The sequence below is a fragment of the Pimephales promelas genome, chromosome 13, assembly GCF_988280905.1.
Source record: "Pimephales promelas chromosome 13, fPimPro1.hap1.1, whole genome shotgun sequence".
Taxonomy (NCBI): domain Eukaryota; kingdom Metazoa; phylum Chordata; class Actinopteri; order Cypriniformes; family Leuciscidae; genus Pimephales; species Pimephales promelas.
The window spans coordinates 16137398-16157273 of NC_142781.1; the positions used below are offsets into that span (position 1 = coordinate 16137398).

The 19876-nt window shown below is 37.3% G+C and overlaps 2 protein-coding genes across 3 annotated transcripts in view; one reads left to right on the forward strand and one right to left on the reverse strand.

The window, feature by feature from the left end:
- Nucleotides 1-27: 27 nt before the first annotated feature.
- On the reverse strand, nt 28-3516 carry rnf125 (ring finger protein 125, E3 ubiquitin protein ligase). Its single transcript, XM_039693390.2, has 8 exons — nt 3375-3516; nt 2796-2889; nt 2631-2713; nt 2177-2551; nt 2046-2096; nt 983-1091; nt 625-732; nt 28-524 (listed from the first exon to the last, which is right to left on the reverse strand). The coding sequence occupies exons 1-8, from the start codon at nt 3461-3463 to the stop codon at nt 456-458; spliced, it is 978 nt and encodes a 325-aa protein (XP_039549324.1). The 5' UTR covers nt 3464-3516; the 3' UTR covers nt 28-455.
- Nucleotides 3517-4635: 1119 nt separating this feature from the next.
- trappc8 (trafficking protein particle complex subunit 8) overlaps nt 4636-19876 on the forward strand; it is a 55554-nt gene continuing 40313 nt past the window's right edge. The window contains exons 1-6 of one of the 2 annotated variants that reach the window (XM_039692317.2): nt 4636-4948; nt 9019-9213; nt 11876-11959; nt 15187-15276; nt 16056-16230; nt 19029-19182. In XM_039692317.2, coding sequence (XP_039548251.2) covers nt 4792-4948; nt 9019-9213; nt 11876-11959; nt 15187-15276; nt 16056-16230; nt 19029-19182 — 855 coding nt within the window. In that variant the 5' untranslated portion in view covers nt 4636-4791. The remainder of the gene's footprint in view (nt 4949-9018; nt 9214-11875; nt 11960-15186; nt 15277-16055; nt 16231-19028; nt 19183-19876) is intronic. The other variant, XM_039692318.2, reaches the window with a different exon arrangement.

The window sequence follows — 19876 nt, forward strand, 5'->3', positions numbered from 1 at the left end:
AAAAAATAAAAAAAAATCCACAAAATGTTGTTTCACAGTAGAAACTTTTATTTCACAGATATATATTTTAAAGTGCGGGATGCAGACCCTGAAGCCATTCAAAATAATTAATCCAACAGATATTCCACAGATACATCCTAAATCCTTCAAAAAGTGTACATTGCACACTATTTATATCTTATATCTAAAAAGAAAGTGCAAGCGCGTGTTTTCAGCTGATAAAACTTGTTAAAGGCATGATAGGCAACAGGCTAGAATGAAAATGTGAAAAGAACTTCAATTTATATGATGAAATGGTGTCATATGAAAACACAACACATCTTAATCAGATCAACTTTTCAATTTGTTTCTTTGTTGTTGTTGCTTTAATTCACGTTTGTCATGATTACAAACTGATTTTAGATGCTGTCCAGAACGAAAACCCCAGAGAACAGTGTTGTTCATGTTATGTTTCTCTAAATGTTTTTCATAAATGATGCAAGAATAGCACACTGAATGTTCATCTCATCGGATTGGTGCAGGTTCTGCGGATCAGAGAAATAAAGGATTACAGTTAAATATTGACAGTGTGAGTTAAATATTTATTGGGGAAAGTTCTTTGATTTGTGTACGTGTATGACTTACAGTTATATCGTCCATGTAGTAGCAGTGGCGCAGGTTGAGGTGGCCTACGAAGTTGCGGCTGTAGTACTGCGGATCACCGTGAGGTGTCGCCACACACACTGGACACACCTAGAGGGCGCAAGAGGACACACAACAATTCTTGAGCACGGACTAGTCAGCACCATAGACTGTAAAAAATGGTCAGCACTGCTGATTCATTTCAAACTGAAGGTGTGTTTAAAATGCTTTCTCAAATTAGAATGTGAAATATGTGAAATATGAATGGAATTACATTAAAGGAACTAGTTAATGTTTCAAATGAATGTGGTGCAAGTTCGATTCAACACATTGGACATTAGAACCACGAAACCTGACTGACCACACGTCTGCTGTCATTGGCGTGACGGTCATTGCAGTGATCGCGTAGATCGAGTTCATCCATTCCATTATCTTGGCAGTATGGACACACAAATGTCCTCACGGTTAAACTGAGAGAGAGAGAGAGAGAGAGAGAGAGAGAGAGAGAGAGAGAGAGAGAGAGAGAGAGAGAGAGAGAAAACAACAGAGAAATGAAATATCTACAAGTAAAATAGCCTACGTTTTTTTTTTAAAAAAAAATTATTTAATTATTATTTTTTTCATATAAATTTAGGAGACTTGAAGTATATCATTATGAAATATATAATTAATTAATTAATTAATTAATTGCAACAATTCTAGGCCTACAAGAACCGTTTTGGGTTCCTGAAGAACCCCCAGAAATTCAAATAATTTTATTAATCTGATTCTGAACCTTTTGTGCAATAGAAAGTTAAAGGTTCTTAATGGAACCAAAGATGCCAATAAAGAACTTTATTAACAAACCTTATTTATTTAATTTTTTTAAGAGTAGGCTATAATACAATGTTCGTTCATTTTTCATGCCAAAATGATCCTAAATAAATGCTTATCAATTTGAAATTACCCTATTTTTAGAATTATGTATAGCCTAATGGTGCATTATTTGGACAACATGTTTGCAGACAAGAAAAATCTGAAAAAAAAATTCATAAAATGAGCACCAACTTAACAAGAGGTATAGCAAACTCTAGCACATTAGTGGGGTGAGATATAAATAATAAATAAATACAAATAAAATTACGACATTAAAATAAATTGAATATTAAAAATGTATTAAAATAAGTAGATTAAAATAAACAATACAAATAGATATCAAATAAATAAATAATATTATGATTAGAAAGAAACACTTTTTGGGTAATTAACATATTTGGCATAAAAGAAATCCCCTCTGCTCTAGAATGTCATTGTATACGTAAGTTTAGGATTTGTTGAATTACTGGAATAGTCATCCCAGTAAGGCGTTCATTGGAAGGGGTTTTCCACATGCTTTGGCAGTGCAGTGTGTTTATGAAAAGAAGTGGATATACCGATGTCCTCACCTTTGAGGTTGAAGATTATTTTCCATTAGAGTGATCTCCGTTTGCCATGGCCTGTGAATGAAACAAAATATAAGTTAGCCAAGTCGATCAAACTTATTATCAATATATTATCCTCTTGATTATTCACTTACCAATCATCAAGCATCGCCTGTAAATCTTCCCCGGGACCGGCAGCATAAGGCACCAGTGGGATGGGGTTTGGATGCACTGGGACAGGGTTTGGAAGCAGTGGGACAGGGTTTGAATTCAGTGGGACAGGGTTTGGCAGCAGTGGAGCCGGGGCAGGTCTTTGGGCGGCTTGCAAAACACCCCCTTGGGCAGCATTTAAGGTTGCTACATTTGCAGGTTGAACTCGAATCCGTGGCATTGGAACGGGTCGTGTGGCTGGACTTAAAAGAGGACGGGCTTGGTTTTGTGGGGCAGGTGCCATAGCCTGATTGGGCAGAATGACTTGAGCGCCAGTGTTTCTATGTTGTGTCTGTTGATCTTGAAGTCGGCTGATGAGACTGTTGGTTTAAAAGCATTGTAAATTCTTTCAAGTTTGACAGAAAAGGCACTAAATGTTGAAATTTGCCTGAGACTTACGTATGTATGTTTGAGCCTTCACGTGCTCTTGAATTAAATACATCAAAATTCCCTGGCAGGATTTGGTGCAGATGCCTTCTAGGCTACAAGAAAAATATTCTTAAGCATTCAGTCTTTAATGAACTTAGCCTACAGAAAGATGGTATTTATCACAGGCCATATTACCAATGGATTATTTGGAGAAACATTGCTTCTGAATCTGCAGTGTGGGCAGTGAGTCCTGAATCGAAAAGATTGATTGAGGCATCTCTGGCAAAATCTAGAAGTACAGAGAAAGACAAACACTGTGTGAGAGAGTGTAAAATAATCAACTATCATCAGGAAGAAGAATAAAGTGGCTGTCAATAGAGGTAGCCTAGTCAACACGTCATGTGATGGAATTTCCCTTTAGAAAGACTTTCACTTTTGATAGCTCATGTTTATCAGAAATTATATTTATATGTGGAGGATATAATATAAATGTATGAAAAAAGAGCAAATAACAAACAATTCCACCATAAACACTGTTTTTCAAATACAACCCAAAAGCATTTTTTTTTTTTTTTTGGAGAAAATGTGATTAATTTAGTGAGTTCCATCCAAGACATTTCTGTATAAAATTACAAAATATTTAGAATGTTAAGTTATGTTTAATACATGTCTTAAAAACTTACGAGATTGATCTAAATTTGTCTGTTTTAAGTGTCCACTCCACATGAAGGCACCAAAATTATATAGCCTATTTGAAATATAAATCACACTTACACCTTTCCACAGCATGATGAAGGTTGAGAAGGATTACTTATTTTCTCTTTGCACACTGGACACTCTTCCTCTTCCTCTGAAGCTGACATGTCAGCTGTCCAGTTGTCAGCTATCTGCTGGCAGTCTAGTCTGTTGATATCTTTACTTTCAGATTGCAATTACTTAAGTACAGTCAACTTCCTTATTGCCTTAAAGAGGGAGTGTGCTCTGTAACGTCAGCTTACTTTCTTTTTCATTGGTGATAAATATGAGATGGCCTTTTGGAACTTGTCTTCTAAATAAAGTGACGTGACTCAGAGACCCTGAATGAGGCCATATCTTTTGAGCTTTTTATGCAATTCAAAATCTGTTTATATAGGCTAATGGACATATTTGTATGAAAGCAAAACACTGATTATAATATGGGAGAAGTGAGTTTTGTTACATGAATACTTACATTGTGGTCTGGACATGCACTTTTTAAAAAAAATTATTATGCCTTTAAATAGGCACTTTTATGTTAAGAACCTTTAGTGATCAGAAGAACTTTAGAGATTTGTGAAATGGAAAGATTCAATGGATGTGAAAGGTTCTTCACCATCAGTGCAAAAAATAACCTTTATCACTGCTGACTAACCATCACAATGTCCTGGGACATAGGCTACTTTTATTTATACTGTCTGTCTGTCTGTCTATCCGTGTTTTCAGTACCTACCTGTCTGTCTAAAACGCAAAATCGTCAATGTCAAATTTAAATAAGATGTAGCCAATCAACAATCAACAATGATTATATGTTCAGGTTCGTTATGTCCACTAGTGACGTTTGTTTCTGACACAAAAGGTTATATCTTGTCATTTTGTCACATCTGACTTTATTTCTAGCCGTTCCGAGTTTATAACTCGGATTTCTGAGAGAGAGAGAGAGAGAGAGAGAGAGAGAGAGAGAGAGAGAGAGAGAGAGAGAGAGAGAGAGAGAGAGAGAGAGAGAGAGAAAAAACAAGTCAGAATTTTGATATGTAAACTCGCAATTGCAAGCAAAAAGTCGTACCCTTTTTATTGTTTTATTCCGTGTAGGACAATAGTTTCTCACTACTTTTAATGTTACACTCTTTTACACAAATGTTGTTTTTATTCAACCTGTATTACATTTGTGCCGGTCTGTCTTTGTCTATCAAAAATACAGAAAGTAAAAGTTTTTTTTTTTTTTTTTTTTTTAAATCGGTAACAGGGCTTTTATTATGGAAGAAGGAGAGCTTTTATTTTATTGCGGAAGTGAAATCACCTGACCACCGCTAAGCTTCTTGGGCAAATTCGATCAGCAGGCAGCAGTGGATTTCAACATGTCTGCCGTCGGCTGTCAGTAAAGGAGGTATTTGTTTTCAACAGCAGTCAACAACAGACCCGTGAGCTCGGTGAAGAACAGACGAGGGCCGCGCTCATGGCTCAGTGCGTGCAGTCAGTGCAGGAGTTCATCCAGGACTCGTTCGTGCCGATGGTGGCCGTCCTGTGCAGCGAAGATGCGGAGAGAGTGACCCGCAAAAACAACCTGACTTTCCCCGAGCTGCTGCGGCCTTTCTGCCGCCTGACGTCCGAGGGTAAGAACCCAGCTGAGCAGACAACCGCGGATCACACATCACAACTGCTTATCACTCGAGAAGACGGCTGTTATACATACACACTCACTGGCTGTGTGTTATACACACACATACTACACTTTGACAAAACCTAGTGAGCTGTCTGCCTATGCTAAATTGCCTAAAACTGACTAACGTTTGATGCCATACTGCTATTAAAACTTAGTTATGCTTTGACAGGCAGCTCAGTAGAGTTTGTGCGACATGCCTACAATACTTTCCTCGGATAGCAGCTTACTAGGATTTGAGACACGCTGTAAATGATGTCCAGGCAGGGTGCTCAGTAGGTTTTGAGACACACTGTAAATGATGTCCAGGCAGGCTGCTCAGTAGGTTTGAGACACACGCCCTAAAATGCTGTTTAGATAGACAGCTCACTGGATTTTTATTCACACACCCCAAAATGCTGTCAAAATACTGCCACTATGCTGTCTAGGCTGGTTGTCAGCTCACTAGATTTTTAGGGCCCTATCTTTGTCTGGTGAGGCCCCTGGCCAGATGTCATTGGAGGTTCCCTAGCCTCTGTTGATCATAGTGGCAGACCTCGTACTGAAAAGGTCATGTTTTGATTGATATTAATAACATTAAATATAGTTTTCTGTGCCCTATCTTGCATTTTATAATGCAGAGCCTGGGCCCTATGGGCTGTTGTGTGTGTTTAGAAATTTGGAGCTTTCTGCGCCTTGAGTCCCTGGGACTTCACTGGTCATGATATGGCTGACATGATGATATGACTTAGTGTGATTATCAAATCAAAGGTTGCAATTTGATTATATATATATAGTCTGACTCTGACTGTTATGTGCATGTTTTTGAATAAAGCTCTATTACATCTCAGAGTGTTTTCAGCTCAGTTCACAGTAAATGCTGCTTCTCACCAACACAATTGCTGTATGTGCGCTGAGTTTAACGTGCATTTTGGGAACACAGAACGCAAGTTCACTTTAATTTCCAGCATTTCTGTGGACAGATTTTTACACATTTTTACATTTCAATAGTATTTCGGCAAAACAAAAACAAAGATTTGAAGTAGAATTTTACCCATAAATGTTATTAGCATTGCAGTGTAAAAGTGTAAAAAAAACAAAAAAAAAAAACATTTAGGATACAATTAATCAAATATATGTTTTTTTTTTATTTCATAGGTCAATTGTAATTTACAACAATAATATGTTTAGGTCTTAATTTTTATAATTAGATTTAAAAATATAATTTATATTTATATATATAAATAATAATATTAATAATAAAAAGTCAAAACACTTACTAACAGAATATTTTTTTTATCTGTTTATTTGCATGTCATGTTCCTGGTTAATGTTGTTCACGTGTAAATATGTTGTTCAAATATTGAAATATTAATTTGACATCTCAGTGGATACTTCAAGTAAACATTTTACATCTAGAGGTTCAGCTGACAAAAAAAAAAAAAAAAAAAAAAAAATGTGAACCCCTGCGCTAGATGTTCTTTGTGTTTCCTTTGTAAGTATAATCCAGCCCTGAGTCAAATGACAGGAAGGGTCACGACTCACAACCCGAAATCGGATCTGATTTCCGCTCACCTGAGCATTTTGTGACCAGAGACTCAGACAGACACAGCACAGATCAGATTCCTCTGTTGGTGAGGGTAAGATAACCACTGAAATACAGGTCTGTGTTGGGCCTGTGCTCTTAATCACCAGCCTATCTCTAGTAAAGTATATGGGATAATCCTAAAGAGGCAGGCAATCAGATCAACTGGCTCAACTTATGAAGACTGTGGTTGTTTACATTAGCATACTGGTCTGTGATGGTAATGTTGCCATTAAATCGCAATGCAATACTGATATAAGTTGCCGCTTAAAAGTTTGGGGTCAGGAAGATTTATTTATTTATTTTTTTTTGCTGATAAAGGCCGTATTTATTTGATCAAAATACAGGGAAACTGTAAAATTGTGAAATAATTAAATAAAATGTAATAATCTCATTTAAATTTTTTATTATTATTAAAATATTTCACAATTTTAGAATCAATATGTAATTTATAAATCGGATAGTTTCGGTACTTGATTTTGACTCCGCTCCAGGTCGTGGCTAACAACACCCCTTGTTCAAGATTCACTGTCAGTGTCGCATGATCCTTCAGAAATCATTCTAATATGCCAATTTGATGCTCAAAAAACTTTCTTATCAACGTTATTATCAATGTTGAAAACAATTGTGCTGCTTAATTTTTTTGTGGCAACCATCATGCATTCTTTCCAGGATTAATCAATAGAAAGTTCAAAATAATATTCGTTTGACATATTATACATGTCTTTACTGTCACTTTTGATCAATTTAATACATCCTTGCTGAATAAAATTATCAGTTACATTATTTCTTAAAAAAAAAAATAGTGTCAACTTGACAACAGATGCCATTTTGGATGGTTTATTGGAAAATTGTTACAACAAATATTCCTATTAGCCCAAGGATTAGAAACAAAAAGTTTGGCCTTCTTTTCAAATGTAAACCTGATTAAGACAAAATTAACTGAGTCACCGCAGTCGACACTGGACACATGACGACCCCTCAGAAGAACACATGATGGGCAATGAAAAGATTTGTGGAACAGAAGGGGCGTTTTCTGAAAGTTAACTGCAACAAATTCTTTGATTTTTATGGAAAATTTTTGGAACAAAATAACGTTTACTAGCTGGTTATCAGCATTTACTCTGAAACAATTGAAAGGGACTCTGTGCACTGTTTCTTATTTCATTCGTTTTTAGTTTCTGGTCATTGAACCGCTTTTAAATCCCTTTCTGAGCTACGATATAACACACAGAATATCGGACATTCAGGAATCGTGGGAAAAAATATGGCACATGTTTTGTTGTAGCTCATAGTCAGTCATCATTGCTCTGATTCACTTGTTGTCTGTTCTCTTATGAGATAACTCTTTCAGACACCAAGAGTGTCAGTGTGTTGTGTTTTTCTGAGAAGTTATATTAACACAGGGTGACCCAAATGAACACAGTGCTCTCTCTGTGTGCGCATGTGTGTGTGTGTATGTTTTGTCTTTCGGTAATGTGATTGGATTTATTCAGGAATGCCTTGGCTGCAGAGGAGCAAAGTCTCATCTTTATTCTGCATGTTATGCTTATCATATGAATTGTGGAGTGAGAAAACACAGGCGCATTATGGGAAAGTGCTCAGAAGAGGGTGTGAACATCAGGGGGTGGCAACATATTTGAACAGGGAAGGTTGGATGGAGGGTTAAGGTGAGGTCTAGAGGGCAGAAACCCAGCTGTGTTGTGCTATTCTTTGACTATTTTTCGTGAAATTGACAGGAATCCATTATGCACTGTAAAATAAGGAAATAATACATCCTAAATACAAGAACGGTGGCTACTGCAGTTGAACTTTCCTATTGGATGTTAGCGGTTCTTCGTGCCGTACGTACGTAGGTTTCAGCTCACCACGTTCTTGGTACGAGCTACGCCCTTGGGAGTATAAAAACCATCTTGTTTCGTCAAAACCACTGTAGCGAGTCATGAGTTGGAATTGCGAATATTGAAAACGTTCATGCAGGATAGAGTGTTTTAGCATCTATTTCGTCCCCTCTATCTCCGCTGGGGTCTGCCCACTTTTTCAGCATTTTTCAAATATTGGCAGTGGGTGAAGTCAGGCTCTGACCAGGGGTTTAGTTACCCTTTAAGCAGCACAACGGTTTTCAACATTAATAGGAATAAATGTTTCTTGCGCAACATATCACCATATTGGAATGATTGTGTAATGATGCTGAAAATTCAGCTTTGCATCACATGAATAAATTGCATTAAAATATTAAAATAGGAAAGTTATTTCATGCATTTTTTTGATTATGATCTTGTGGTCCAGGGACAACCAATTTTGGGTTCTGCTGGACACTGTAAGTTGTCTTGGATAAAAGCTTCAGCTACAAGAAAATTAGCAGTACTGTTATGAATTTGCCATCAGCTAGTTCGACTGACAAACTTCCTCCTCCTCCTCTCCCTTCTTCCCATTTTGCCCCTGTTACCGAACTGTAGGTCATCTGCGTGACCCCAACAACCAGGTGGTTGTGGTGAAGGGTCTCCGGATCAGCGTGACTGGGATCAACACACGTCCTCCACAGACCCCAGAGCTGCAAAGGGTCCTCAGCCAGGCGGTTTCTGTCTGCCAGCCTCCTGAAGGCTCGCCTGCCAACGTCATCTCGGCTGGAGACTACGACCTCAACATAAGTGGTAAGTGCTTGTGGAGAGTTTTCTGTTCATGGTGGGGAAATCCATTGAGGAGCTGATTCTGTTATTGCCACATTTTTAAAGGAGGAAAGTGGAAAGGCCTAAAGTGAACAGAAAGAGGAACTGACCAATTGTTTCCTAATGCAACATATTTACAGTTCTATATGTGGCTATGTGTTGCATTTTTCAGTAGCGATAAATGAATCTGGGCAATATACACTCTCCTAAAGGATTATTAGGAACACCTGTTCAATTTCTCATTAATGCAATTATCTAATCAACCAATCACATGGCAGTTGCTTCAATGCATTTAGGGGTGTGGTCCTGGTCAAGACAATCTCCTGAACTCAAAACTGAATGTCAGAAAGGGAAAGAAAGGTAATTTAAGCAATTTTGAGTGTTGCATGGTTGTTGGTGCCAGACGGGCTGGTCTGAGTATTTCACAATCTGCTCAGTTACTGGGATTTTCACACACAACCATTTCTAGGGTTTACAAAGAATGGTGTGAAAAGGGAAAGACATCCAGTATGTGGCAGTCCTGTGGGCGAAAATGCCTTGTTGATGCTAGAGGTCAGAGGAGAATGGGCCGACTGATTCAAACTGATAGAAGAGCAACTTTGACTGAAATAACCTCTTGTTACAACCGAGGTATGCAGAAAAGCAGTTGTGAAGCCACAACACACACAAACTTGAGGCAGATGGGCCACAACAGCAGAAGACCCCACCGAGTACCTCACACCTCCACTACAAATAGGAAAAAGAGGCTGCAATTTGCAAGAGCTCACCAAAATTGGACAGTTGAAGACCGGAAAAATGTTGCCTGGTCTGATGAGTCTCGATTTCTGTTGAGACATTCAGTTGGTAGAGTCAGAATTTGGCGTAAACAGAATGAGAACATGGATCCATCATGACTTGTTACCACTGTGCAGGCTGGTGGTGGTGGTGTAATGATGTGGGGGATGTTTTCTTGGCACACTTTTCTTGGCACACTCAACCCAATAGAGCATCTTTTTGGGATGTGGTGGAACAGGAACTTCATCCCCTGGATGTGCATCCCACAAATCTCCATCAACTGCAAGATGCTATCGTATCAAGATGGGCCAACATTTCTAAAGAATGCTTTCAGCACCTTGTTGAATCAATGCCACGTAGAATTAAGGCAGTTCTGAAGGCGAAAGGGGGTCAAACACGGTTTAGTATGGTGTTCCTAATAATCCTTTAGCTGAGTGTAAGCAAGCATTTATATCTCAATATGCTTCGTTTCGGTTGATAGCAATGTATATCACAATATACACGATAATTATTGGAAACTAGAGATGTCATGACTAATTGCCATAATGTTAAACTAAAAAAAAAATTTAACTGACGAGTCTAAGAAAATTGCCTGCTTAAAGGGATACTCCAATTTTTTTGGAAATAGGCTCCCCCAGAGTTAAAACAGCTGAGTTTTACCGTTTTCGGATGTATTCATTCGATTTTCTGATATTTAGAAGAATATCAGTAACCAGACAGTTTCTGGTCTATTTTCACTTGGAGTGAAAACTGCCTATTTTTCATCTGTAACATTAGCACAACTCTAATTTGAAAGTAAATTTGACATTTTCAATATCATCTAGAACCTTTATTGTTTGTCAAAGTAATGGTAGATATCAAAAATTTAGATTTAGATTAAATTTAGATTTTATTGTATACATATTTTATACCATTTAAATAATTATGAACACTGTAGTGAAAGGGCTTCATAAATAAATAAATACTATACTGTTTTATCAATGTCTGTTCAGCATGTTTTTCCCCCAATGTAACTAACATATTTTGCACATTTATACTGATTTATTGTTTTTTTTTTTTTTTTTACAGATATTTCTAAATTTTCAAAATGAGTTACACAGAAAAATGTCTGACTTCTAAAACATAACTGACATAACTAAAAATGAAGACTTCTAAATGAAAAAATAAGCTAAGTAAATCAAAATCTGCAGAGGGTATTTAAGCATTTGAGGAGAGGAATATGTATATTATGAGCAGTTTCGTGATTTTTAAACTTAAAAAAAAAAAATATAGAATTCGTTTTATAGTAGTCTTTCATATCAGCACCTGATGAGGGCACCAGCGGAAGGAAAAGAGTGAGAATTCCCTTGAGGAAAAGAGTGAGAATCCAATGTCATAATTGTCCATGAAATTAAAGGTTTTGGTTTGCATTACACATTTATGATTTATCGTTTCTAATCTTGTTTTTAATTTTTTCACCCCCCTCCCCCCAACACTTCTCTTGTGGATTAATTCTTGGTAAGAGCTCTTACGTCATACACATGCTTTCCTTTAGTGTGTGTATGAATTGCCAGGTCTCACACACATGTGTGCTGTGCTATGCTGTGCTGTTAACCCTTTAAACAATGAGTGTGATGTGTTTGGTTCCCTCTTAGATCATAGGCTGACAGTAGAGCCTGTTCCCCCACGTAGCCCCTCTGCTACACCAATTACTTAGGTGTGCATAAAGCCCGACAAACCCCTGCCCTGACACTAACACGCCAAACTACACCAGCCGCATCCTCCTTTCAACTGAATAAGCGTTGATGAATGCATTTTTGGTTTTGGATGCGTTACGCTTTTGTGGTTCCTGTCAGTGAGCTTTAACCAGACTGCCTGTCTCTTCTCCTCTCAGACCGCACGGTCAAAGCGAGCGTTCCCTGGTACTCTGACTGGAAAGAAACACTCACCCAACTGAGTTCGTCCAAGTACTACACAGGTATTCCCGTCCTTCCCGTGCTGGGAGTGCGTGAGAGGGCTTTCCTCAGACGCCTTCTCCCAAATCACTTCCTGGCCTCGCTCGCTCCGTAGCACACCTGCCGCTAAATCTCTTTTCCTCTTTCCTTTTTCTCAGGATGTTGGTGGTGGTCCTATAGCTTCCTGTGTGTGTTTGAGATAGATCCAAGGAAAATGACTCATTGTGCTGAAACTGTCATATAATGGTTTAGAGATTTCTTCATTATATGTGTTCCAGTTGAGACTCAGACGATATTTACCGATTGTTTCGACCGTCTTTTTTTAAAAAAAGTTTTCAGCTCAGTGAGTCATTTTATCTGTCTCACTTTCTAGTCTAGTGTCTCCTCCTCTCTGTAGATCCACTGTTCCTGTGAAGTAGAGATTGACTTTACATGCACTTTTTAAAAATCAGTTTGAAATATTGGTTTCTTTCTTGTTATACACTGTAAGAAATATCCTGTTAAATTTACTGTAAAATACTGGCAGCTGTGGTTGCTGGAAAATGACAATGTTTCAGGTATTACAAGATGGCATATTGATGCCTGTACTGTATATTAAACAACTTCTATACTATGACACTTGTAACTTGTAAGAAGAAAAACATGTAAACATTTGAAAGGGGCTGTTATTATGGCAGCAATCACATACATTACAAAATAAACCAAGCAGTTTTGTGTCTACCTCATGTAAATAAGAGACCATATTAACTTGCTAATTTTCACATTTTTAAAATGAAATAAATTCACATTTTGATATAAAATACAATACAGACAATCATTTTAACTAGTGCGTATATCTTCAGATTTTGAAACAGGAGATTTAAATAATCAAACAATAAATAGGATGTTTTCCTATTATTAAATTAAATTTATTGAATTTATTCATATTATTACAAGCATATGACATTTACAGCAGACAATCATGCGACTGACCACATAAGCAGTGCTCTCCCGGGTTCATAGGATAGCAAAACTCGCTCCTCCACCGCAAATAAATAACCATCCGAATGCATGAGTTTTATTTGTGAGGTGCCGTGCAAATTAATTTTACAGACGTGTCACGTGAGAAACAATTTTCCGAATAGGGCTAAAGACGGTCTCAAAAACGTGGTTTGAAATTGCTGGTGTTTCTGAGACCTTGCAACCAATCAGGACAACGTGTGATCGTCAACGAATGGATCTCTGAGCTGGTGTGAGTGAAGACTTTGAAAATCTTTTCTTTGTACTTTTGTCAGTTAAATAAAGGTTAAAAAGAATTAACAATCACAAATTCTTGATTTTATTGCATTTTACTAAATGTCACAACATTTCTGGATTTGGGGTTGTATGTAAAAAAAATCATGATTTGTTATCATAACTTTTTTTTTTTTTTTGTCATATCAACTTAGATAATTTATGTGGTTCAGATCAAATCAATCTCCTTTATTGGATTAACTCAATTTTTCAATTTCAATAAACTTAAAGTTTTAAGGCATCCAAGTTACTTCATTTTTTAAGTTAAACCAACAAAAAATTTTACAGTGTAGTTTTTACTTTCAAAAAACACATTTGACAGTATTTTACAGTGTAATTTCATATGATGTAATGTTAAAACATTTTCATTGTATATGGCAAGGTCACCTTGCAGTTAACAGGTTTTTACTCTTGCTGTATATATACTTGTTGTACATATAACAGATATTTGTACATTCTATCAATACACTAATACTCCCAAAGAAGTAAAAAGTTAGCTGAATATTACGTATTTAAACTTTTGGATTTAGAATATGCAAAACACATTTTTAAAAATCCTTGTGGTTTTTCTGAACTTAGTAAGAAGCTTATATGATAGACTTGTTTAATGTCATGTTCATGAAACACCAGGAGATATACTCAATTTATATTTTTCTTTATGGAAATTACTTATAATATTTGTAATTATGATTAGCCTTTATCGTTACATTAACACATTTTCTTCTTAGCTGGAGGCTTCAATGGGATACACAGCATTACTGCAGGGGGTGTGCTAATTATAGTTTGAAAACCAATTAAAATGTTCATTAGGCAAAAATACATTTTACCACAGCTAAAGTTCAGCTTAATGTTTAATTGTCCAGGCCATAATTTAACTGTTGGTTTTACACAGTACGCAACAGGGGGTCCATGTACTGATAGAAGTTAAAAGCTCCTGTTTTAAAACACGCACACACACACACATATATACAGGTAAATTAGTTCTTCTCACTAGAAAGTTGCCATTGTAATAATCAGAGCTACTCTGCAAACGGGATGTGCTTCATTGATTATGATGTGCTAGATATGGTTTGTTGTTTTGTAGTGTCAACATGGTGTTTCAGCTCTACCCTCGCTGTAAAGATTCAGATAAAGAATTGATCTTGAGGCTGCCAGAGTGGAGTGCATCATGCCGTCTGCTTATTGTCATGAATGATTCAGAGAGGACCATTGATTGAGACGAAATGTCAAGGAACTGAACTAATGAATGTGGAGCATACAAATCAGTCCATCCTCATCTTCCCTCATTGCTGGATATAAACTAAAAGGGGGAAATTGATCATGAATGCTGATGTTTGCGTTAAAAACAACCTGCTTTTCTTTAAGCAAAATTAGGTTGAATCTTAATTGTATCATTAAGGGTTTCAAAGTTATGTTAGATTTAAGATCCCGATTTAAGGTATGGTCATATTTTCCGTCTTTTGGTGAATTATTATTATTATTTAAAATTTTTTCTGTGGGCGAAATCAAGTAATTTGAGTAGGAATACTTAAGATGAAATATTTCCCCTTACAGATTTCCCAGTGGCTTTATGTTGACCAACAGAAAGCTGCTTGGTTTAACTTCTGTGTGAACTGGGCTTCAGACATCGTTACACTATTGACAATATAAACAAACGACCTTTTTTGCCCACAAAATTTAACTGAAATTTTTGGTAATGTGACGGGACCTTTATGCCTCAAAAAGCTGAATTTACATTTTAACAAATTATTGTAAAATGATTAGGTTGATTTCGATCTATTATTTTGCTGTAAAAGACTGTAAAATCTGATCTGTTAAGCTTCTATTGAATATCAAATGTCATTTTTTTCCCCCCTATTCGTCCTGCCTTTCATTATGTGCTTTTCTCCTCTTCCTCCTGGAGGGTTGGTCATGTGGCCTGTATTAATCTTGTTTCTGAAACAAGATAATATTTTTTGTGCGTGTGTTTATCTTACAGCCACAACACCATGGTTTGAGGCTTACCGCGAGAACTTCCTGCAGTCCATGCCGGCATCTGAGCACGAGTTCCTTAGCCACTATCTGGCCTGTATCCTTTAAAACACAGATAAACAACTTCAACTGCCCCTCTCTTAATAACTCGACCTTGCTTCTCTTTTTTTTAAGCTTGTATTCTTTCTTTATCACAAGGGATGCACCTACATTTTGACTGTATAAAGCTTTCTGCTAAGAATGCTATAAAATGTAAAAGTATTTGTTTCTAAAATACATTATTTTAATTTATTTATAAATGTTATCTAAATATAAACAACACATTCTCATCCCAGGGCATCATATAGGTGACGTTTTTGAAATTGTGTCTAAATCCGACGACACTCTTCGGTTATTGGTAGGTTTAGGTCTGGGGTAGTGTTAGGGTTAGACCACTAGGACGCACCTTCTGACCCATATATATCTGCGTCTCATATTGACGCTAAAGGGTGCCATGTCCGTCGGATGTAGACGCAATTTCAAAGCGTCACCTATATGACGCCTTGGGATGAGAACGGGCTGATGTAAATTATAGTTATGGATGTCCATTGATGCAAAAAAGGGTGTATATATATACACTTCCGTTCAAAAGTCTAGAATAACTTAGAAATAGTAATATTGTGACATCATTCTATGCTTGCTTGCCCAGTCTATCCAGATATTTTATTGAGTTGGTTTCGGGCTAGAATATATATATTTTGTCACTCTTGTAAATAGCATTCTCTTCTCCTCCTCTTTTTTTTTTTTTTTTGGTTGTATAACTTTTTTTCCCTCTAAGTCTCTGTTTTGCTCTTCCCTCCATCTGTATTGTGAGAGATCTCCTGAACTCGACTGCAGGTATGTTGGTGGTGTCGTCCCGTGAGGCGGTGCCGACGGAGCAGTTCCTCAAGCTGTCCCAGGAACAGCACAGAATCCAGCACAGTGGAGAATACACCCACCCCAAATGGTTCATCCCCAACACGCTCAAATATTACGTGCTGCTTCACGATATCAGTGACGGAGACGAGCAGAGGTTTGTGTGTGTGTGTGTGTGTGTGTGTGTGTGTACATTAGTCTCAAGTGTTCTCCTTGTACAGGGGTCGAAATGAACTTTTTTACTTACAACTTCAAAAAGTTAGGAGCACCACCAAAACTAAAATGTTTATATAAATTCTTTCCCACACACTTGTCTCAGCATGTCTTGTGCTTGGCACTCTCCCTGTGCTTAAAGGGATACTCCACTTTTTTTGGAAATACGCTCATTTTACAACTCCCCCAGAGTTAAACTGTTGAGTTTTACCTTTTTTGAATCCATTCAGCTTATCTCCGGTTCTGGCGGCACCACTTTTAGCATAGCTTAGCATACATCATTGAAGTGCACAAGACCATTAGCATTTCTAAAAAAAAATGACCAAAGTGTTTCGATATTTTTCCTATTTAAAACTTGACTCTTCTATAGTTACATCGTGCACTAAGACAGACGGAAAATGTAGAGTTGCGATTTTCTAGGCTAATATGACTAGGAACTATAGTCTCATTCCTGCGTAATAATCAGGAAACTTCACTGTCGTACCATGAGTGCAGCAGGCGCGATGTTATGACGCAGCGCCTGAAAATAGTCCCCAGCTTCCAACGTGACCGGGACTAAGTTTGTGTTGTCATAACACTATAGAATTACAAACAGTAATAATATACAAAAATACTGCATGTTTTTTGTTTTGTTTTTTTTTAAACTTTTTTTTATTGGAACAAAGAACACAAATTTATCATGGATGCTACAATATCAGACAGTATAACAAAATAAATCCAACATCTTGATACAGAATATCACACTTTCTTCAATGGTTTACATACATCATCCATTTTTCCCAAAGCTTGTTACATTTGTCAAATTTGAGCCTTAAAGGGTTAGTTCACCCAAAAATGAAAATTCTGTCAGTATTTACTCACCCTCATGTTGTTCCAACCCCGTAAGACCTTCGTTCATCTTCGGAACACAAATTAAGATATTTAAGATATTAAGATCGCTCCTGCATACAGTCCATAGGCTTCTTGAGGGACTGGCTCTTGCTGTCCCCGAAAAGTCATTAAAGTCATCGTTAAAATAGTCCAAGTGACTACAGGGGCTCAATCTTAAGTTTATCAAACGACGAGAACACTTTTGTGCTCAAAAAAACAAAAAAAATAATGACTTTATTTCAACTATTCACTTCCTTCTCCATGAGCCTGTAAGTCATTTAACGTAGTGTGATTGCGTAGAGCAACGTCACACGTAGGCTCACTATTGGCCGACGCTGGTCATGTGTGTGTGATGCGTGTGACGTACAATAACAGAAGCTTACGCTATTAAACTAGTAACCTGACTCACGCAGAGGGAGAAATAAACGAATAGTTGAAATAAAGTCGTTATTTTTGTTGTTTTTTTGCGCACAAAAGTGTTCTCGTCGTTTGATAAACTTAAGATTGAGCCCCTGTAGTCACTTGGACTATTTTAACGATGTCTTTAATGACTTTTCGAGGACAGCAAGAGCCAGTCCCTCAAGAAGCCTATGGACTGTATGCAGGAGCGATCTTAATATCTTAAATATCTTAATTTGTGTTCCGAAGATGAACGAAGGTCTTACGGGTTTGGAACAACATGAGGGTGAGTAAATACTGACAGAATTTTCATTTTTGGGTGAACTAACCCTTTAACATAAATGTAAGTCTCTCCATACTGTATATTTCACTTCCGATCCCTAGCCATCGTTCCGTAGTTGGAGAGTCCAACCATTTACGGGTTATTGCTTTACAATATTTTTAATAAATATTTATCCTTGTCTAAAACATTTCCTGGTATTTTACCTAAATACGTAGTATTGAACAAAAAATCCATCTCTACTCTTATAATTTTCCCCATCTCTGCCACTACTTCTTGGCAAAATGATTTTAATTAGACAGATTTTTCAATGAATTAGTTGGAGAGAATTCCATTTCTATTCCAATTCTCAGTGGCGAAACCAGACATCACAGTCTTCCTGGGTGAGGGGTTGTGAAGATTAAGTGGAACAGTGGTGTGTTTGATCTGTCCAGTCGTTACATATGACACGAGGGCGATTCAAAAAATATGCACTGAAATACACTAACATTCAAATAATTGGGGTTTTCTTGCTATAGGCAGTTTTTATTTTATTTAATATGGTACTAAATTAGATTCTGTTTTAATTATCTAAGCTAGAAGTCAAAGGAAACAGGAAAATAGATCTACTTGCATGACTGTGTTCACTCACAATTCATCATTTATCTCTGTTACTGAAATCCGTTTATTAATTAAACTGCTTCTAGCTGAATTGGGCTCAGATTTAAATGTTGTATTAAAAAATAAAATAAAATGCCCAGTGGCGAGGGACTCATAAATGCCCTTTATTCAATATGCCGTTCAAAGCCTCTGGTATTCTGATTCTGCAATTAAACGAAAAGAGTTGATTAACACTGGAAACGTGTATCCAACCCTGCCTCGGGAATTAAAACGAAAGTGATGTCAGGAGAGAACATTTCTGCTTTTCTTTTGTAATTGTGTACATTTAATTAGAGGAATAAATCACAAACTGCATTCGCAATGTGCTTTTCTTTGAATATTTATTTCTGACATCAGTTGAGCGACTGGCATGCTTGCTTTCCTTTCCACTTACTGCATGTAGATAAGTTGCCAGTCACCCTAATCGTTCGCTGTCTGCAGCCTCAAGATCTGATGAATAGAAGATAACTTGACTGTGTGGAGAAGGATTAGGCTGTCATATAGATTTATGATGGTCTAGAAGAACTATTAGTGTCTATCTCTGTGTCTCTCAGGGCGGACTCAGTGTACGAGGATATGAAACAACGGTATGGTACTCAGGGCTGCTATCTGCTCAAGATAAACTCCCGGAGCGGTAGCACTGGTGCGGACGAACAGATGCCGGACCCCTGGAGTCAGTACTTGCACAAGACCAGCGTACACAACCCTGTGAGTCCCACAACCTCACTGGAGGCAATGAACATGCAACTAACTAGGCCTGTCACTTTACATTTCAAAATCGATCGCACGATCGAAACACGAAAATAGGAAAATCGATTTTAACGACCTTCTCTCGGAGCTCGTCACCATGTGCCTGCGTCACACAGCTACTGCAGGCTCTGACAAACATAACAGCAAATTGTAGTTCTCCATAATGTGTCTCTTTTTACAACAAAAATGTGAATTCTGCCGGACCCGGTATTCAGACAGCCTCATGAATTAAGATACAGATTTGGGCTACGGGCAACAATCATTCTAGTAGGCGAAATTTGTTTGACGTTTCTAATCGAAAACACAGCCATGTTGAAGCCTGCAGGAATGTTTTTCATTGATGTTATGGCAGTCCACTCTGCTTATTGTTTTTCGAAAATGTTGTTGCACTCCTGTTTTTCTTTGTGCACAAAACTTCACGCCAACAAATCATCAGAAGTATTGTTGGCTTTTTGCGCGTATCAAGTGCCCTGTTTACGTTCGTCCTAATGCCTGTTAGTTGTCTGTGGATTTGCCAGTATTTGGCGTTGTAAATGGAAACATCTTTAGATCAATTTTACAATTGATTTAATTAACTTTTATGTCTCAAAAATCAGGATTTGTTTCACAAAAGTGACATCCCTACAACTAATAAACTTCTGAGCCCGTATTC

Excerpts from the sequence above, each read along its gene's own strand:
- rnf125 (XM_039693390.2), bottom strand. The coding sequence starts at position 3,463 with ATGTCAGCTTCAGAGGAAGAGGAAGAGTGTCCAGTGTGCAAAGAGAAA. Across the intron at positions 2,890-3,374 it reads TCATCATGCTGTGGAAAGGT|ATTTTGCCAGAGATGCCTCA; the intron begins GTAAGTGTGATT and ends CTGTACTTCTAG. Across the intron at positions 525-624 it reads ACTACATGGACGATATAACT|AACCTGCACCAATCCGATGA; the intron begins GTAAGTCATACA and ends TCTGATCCGCAG.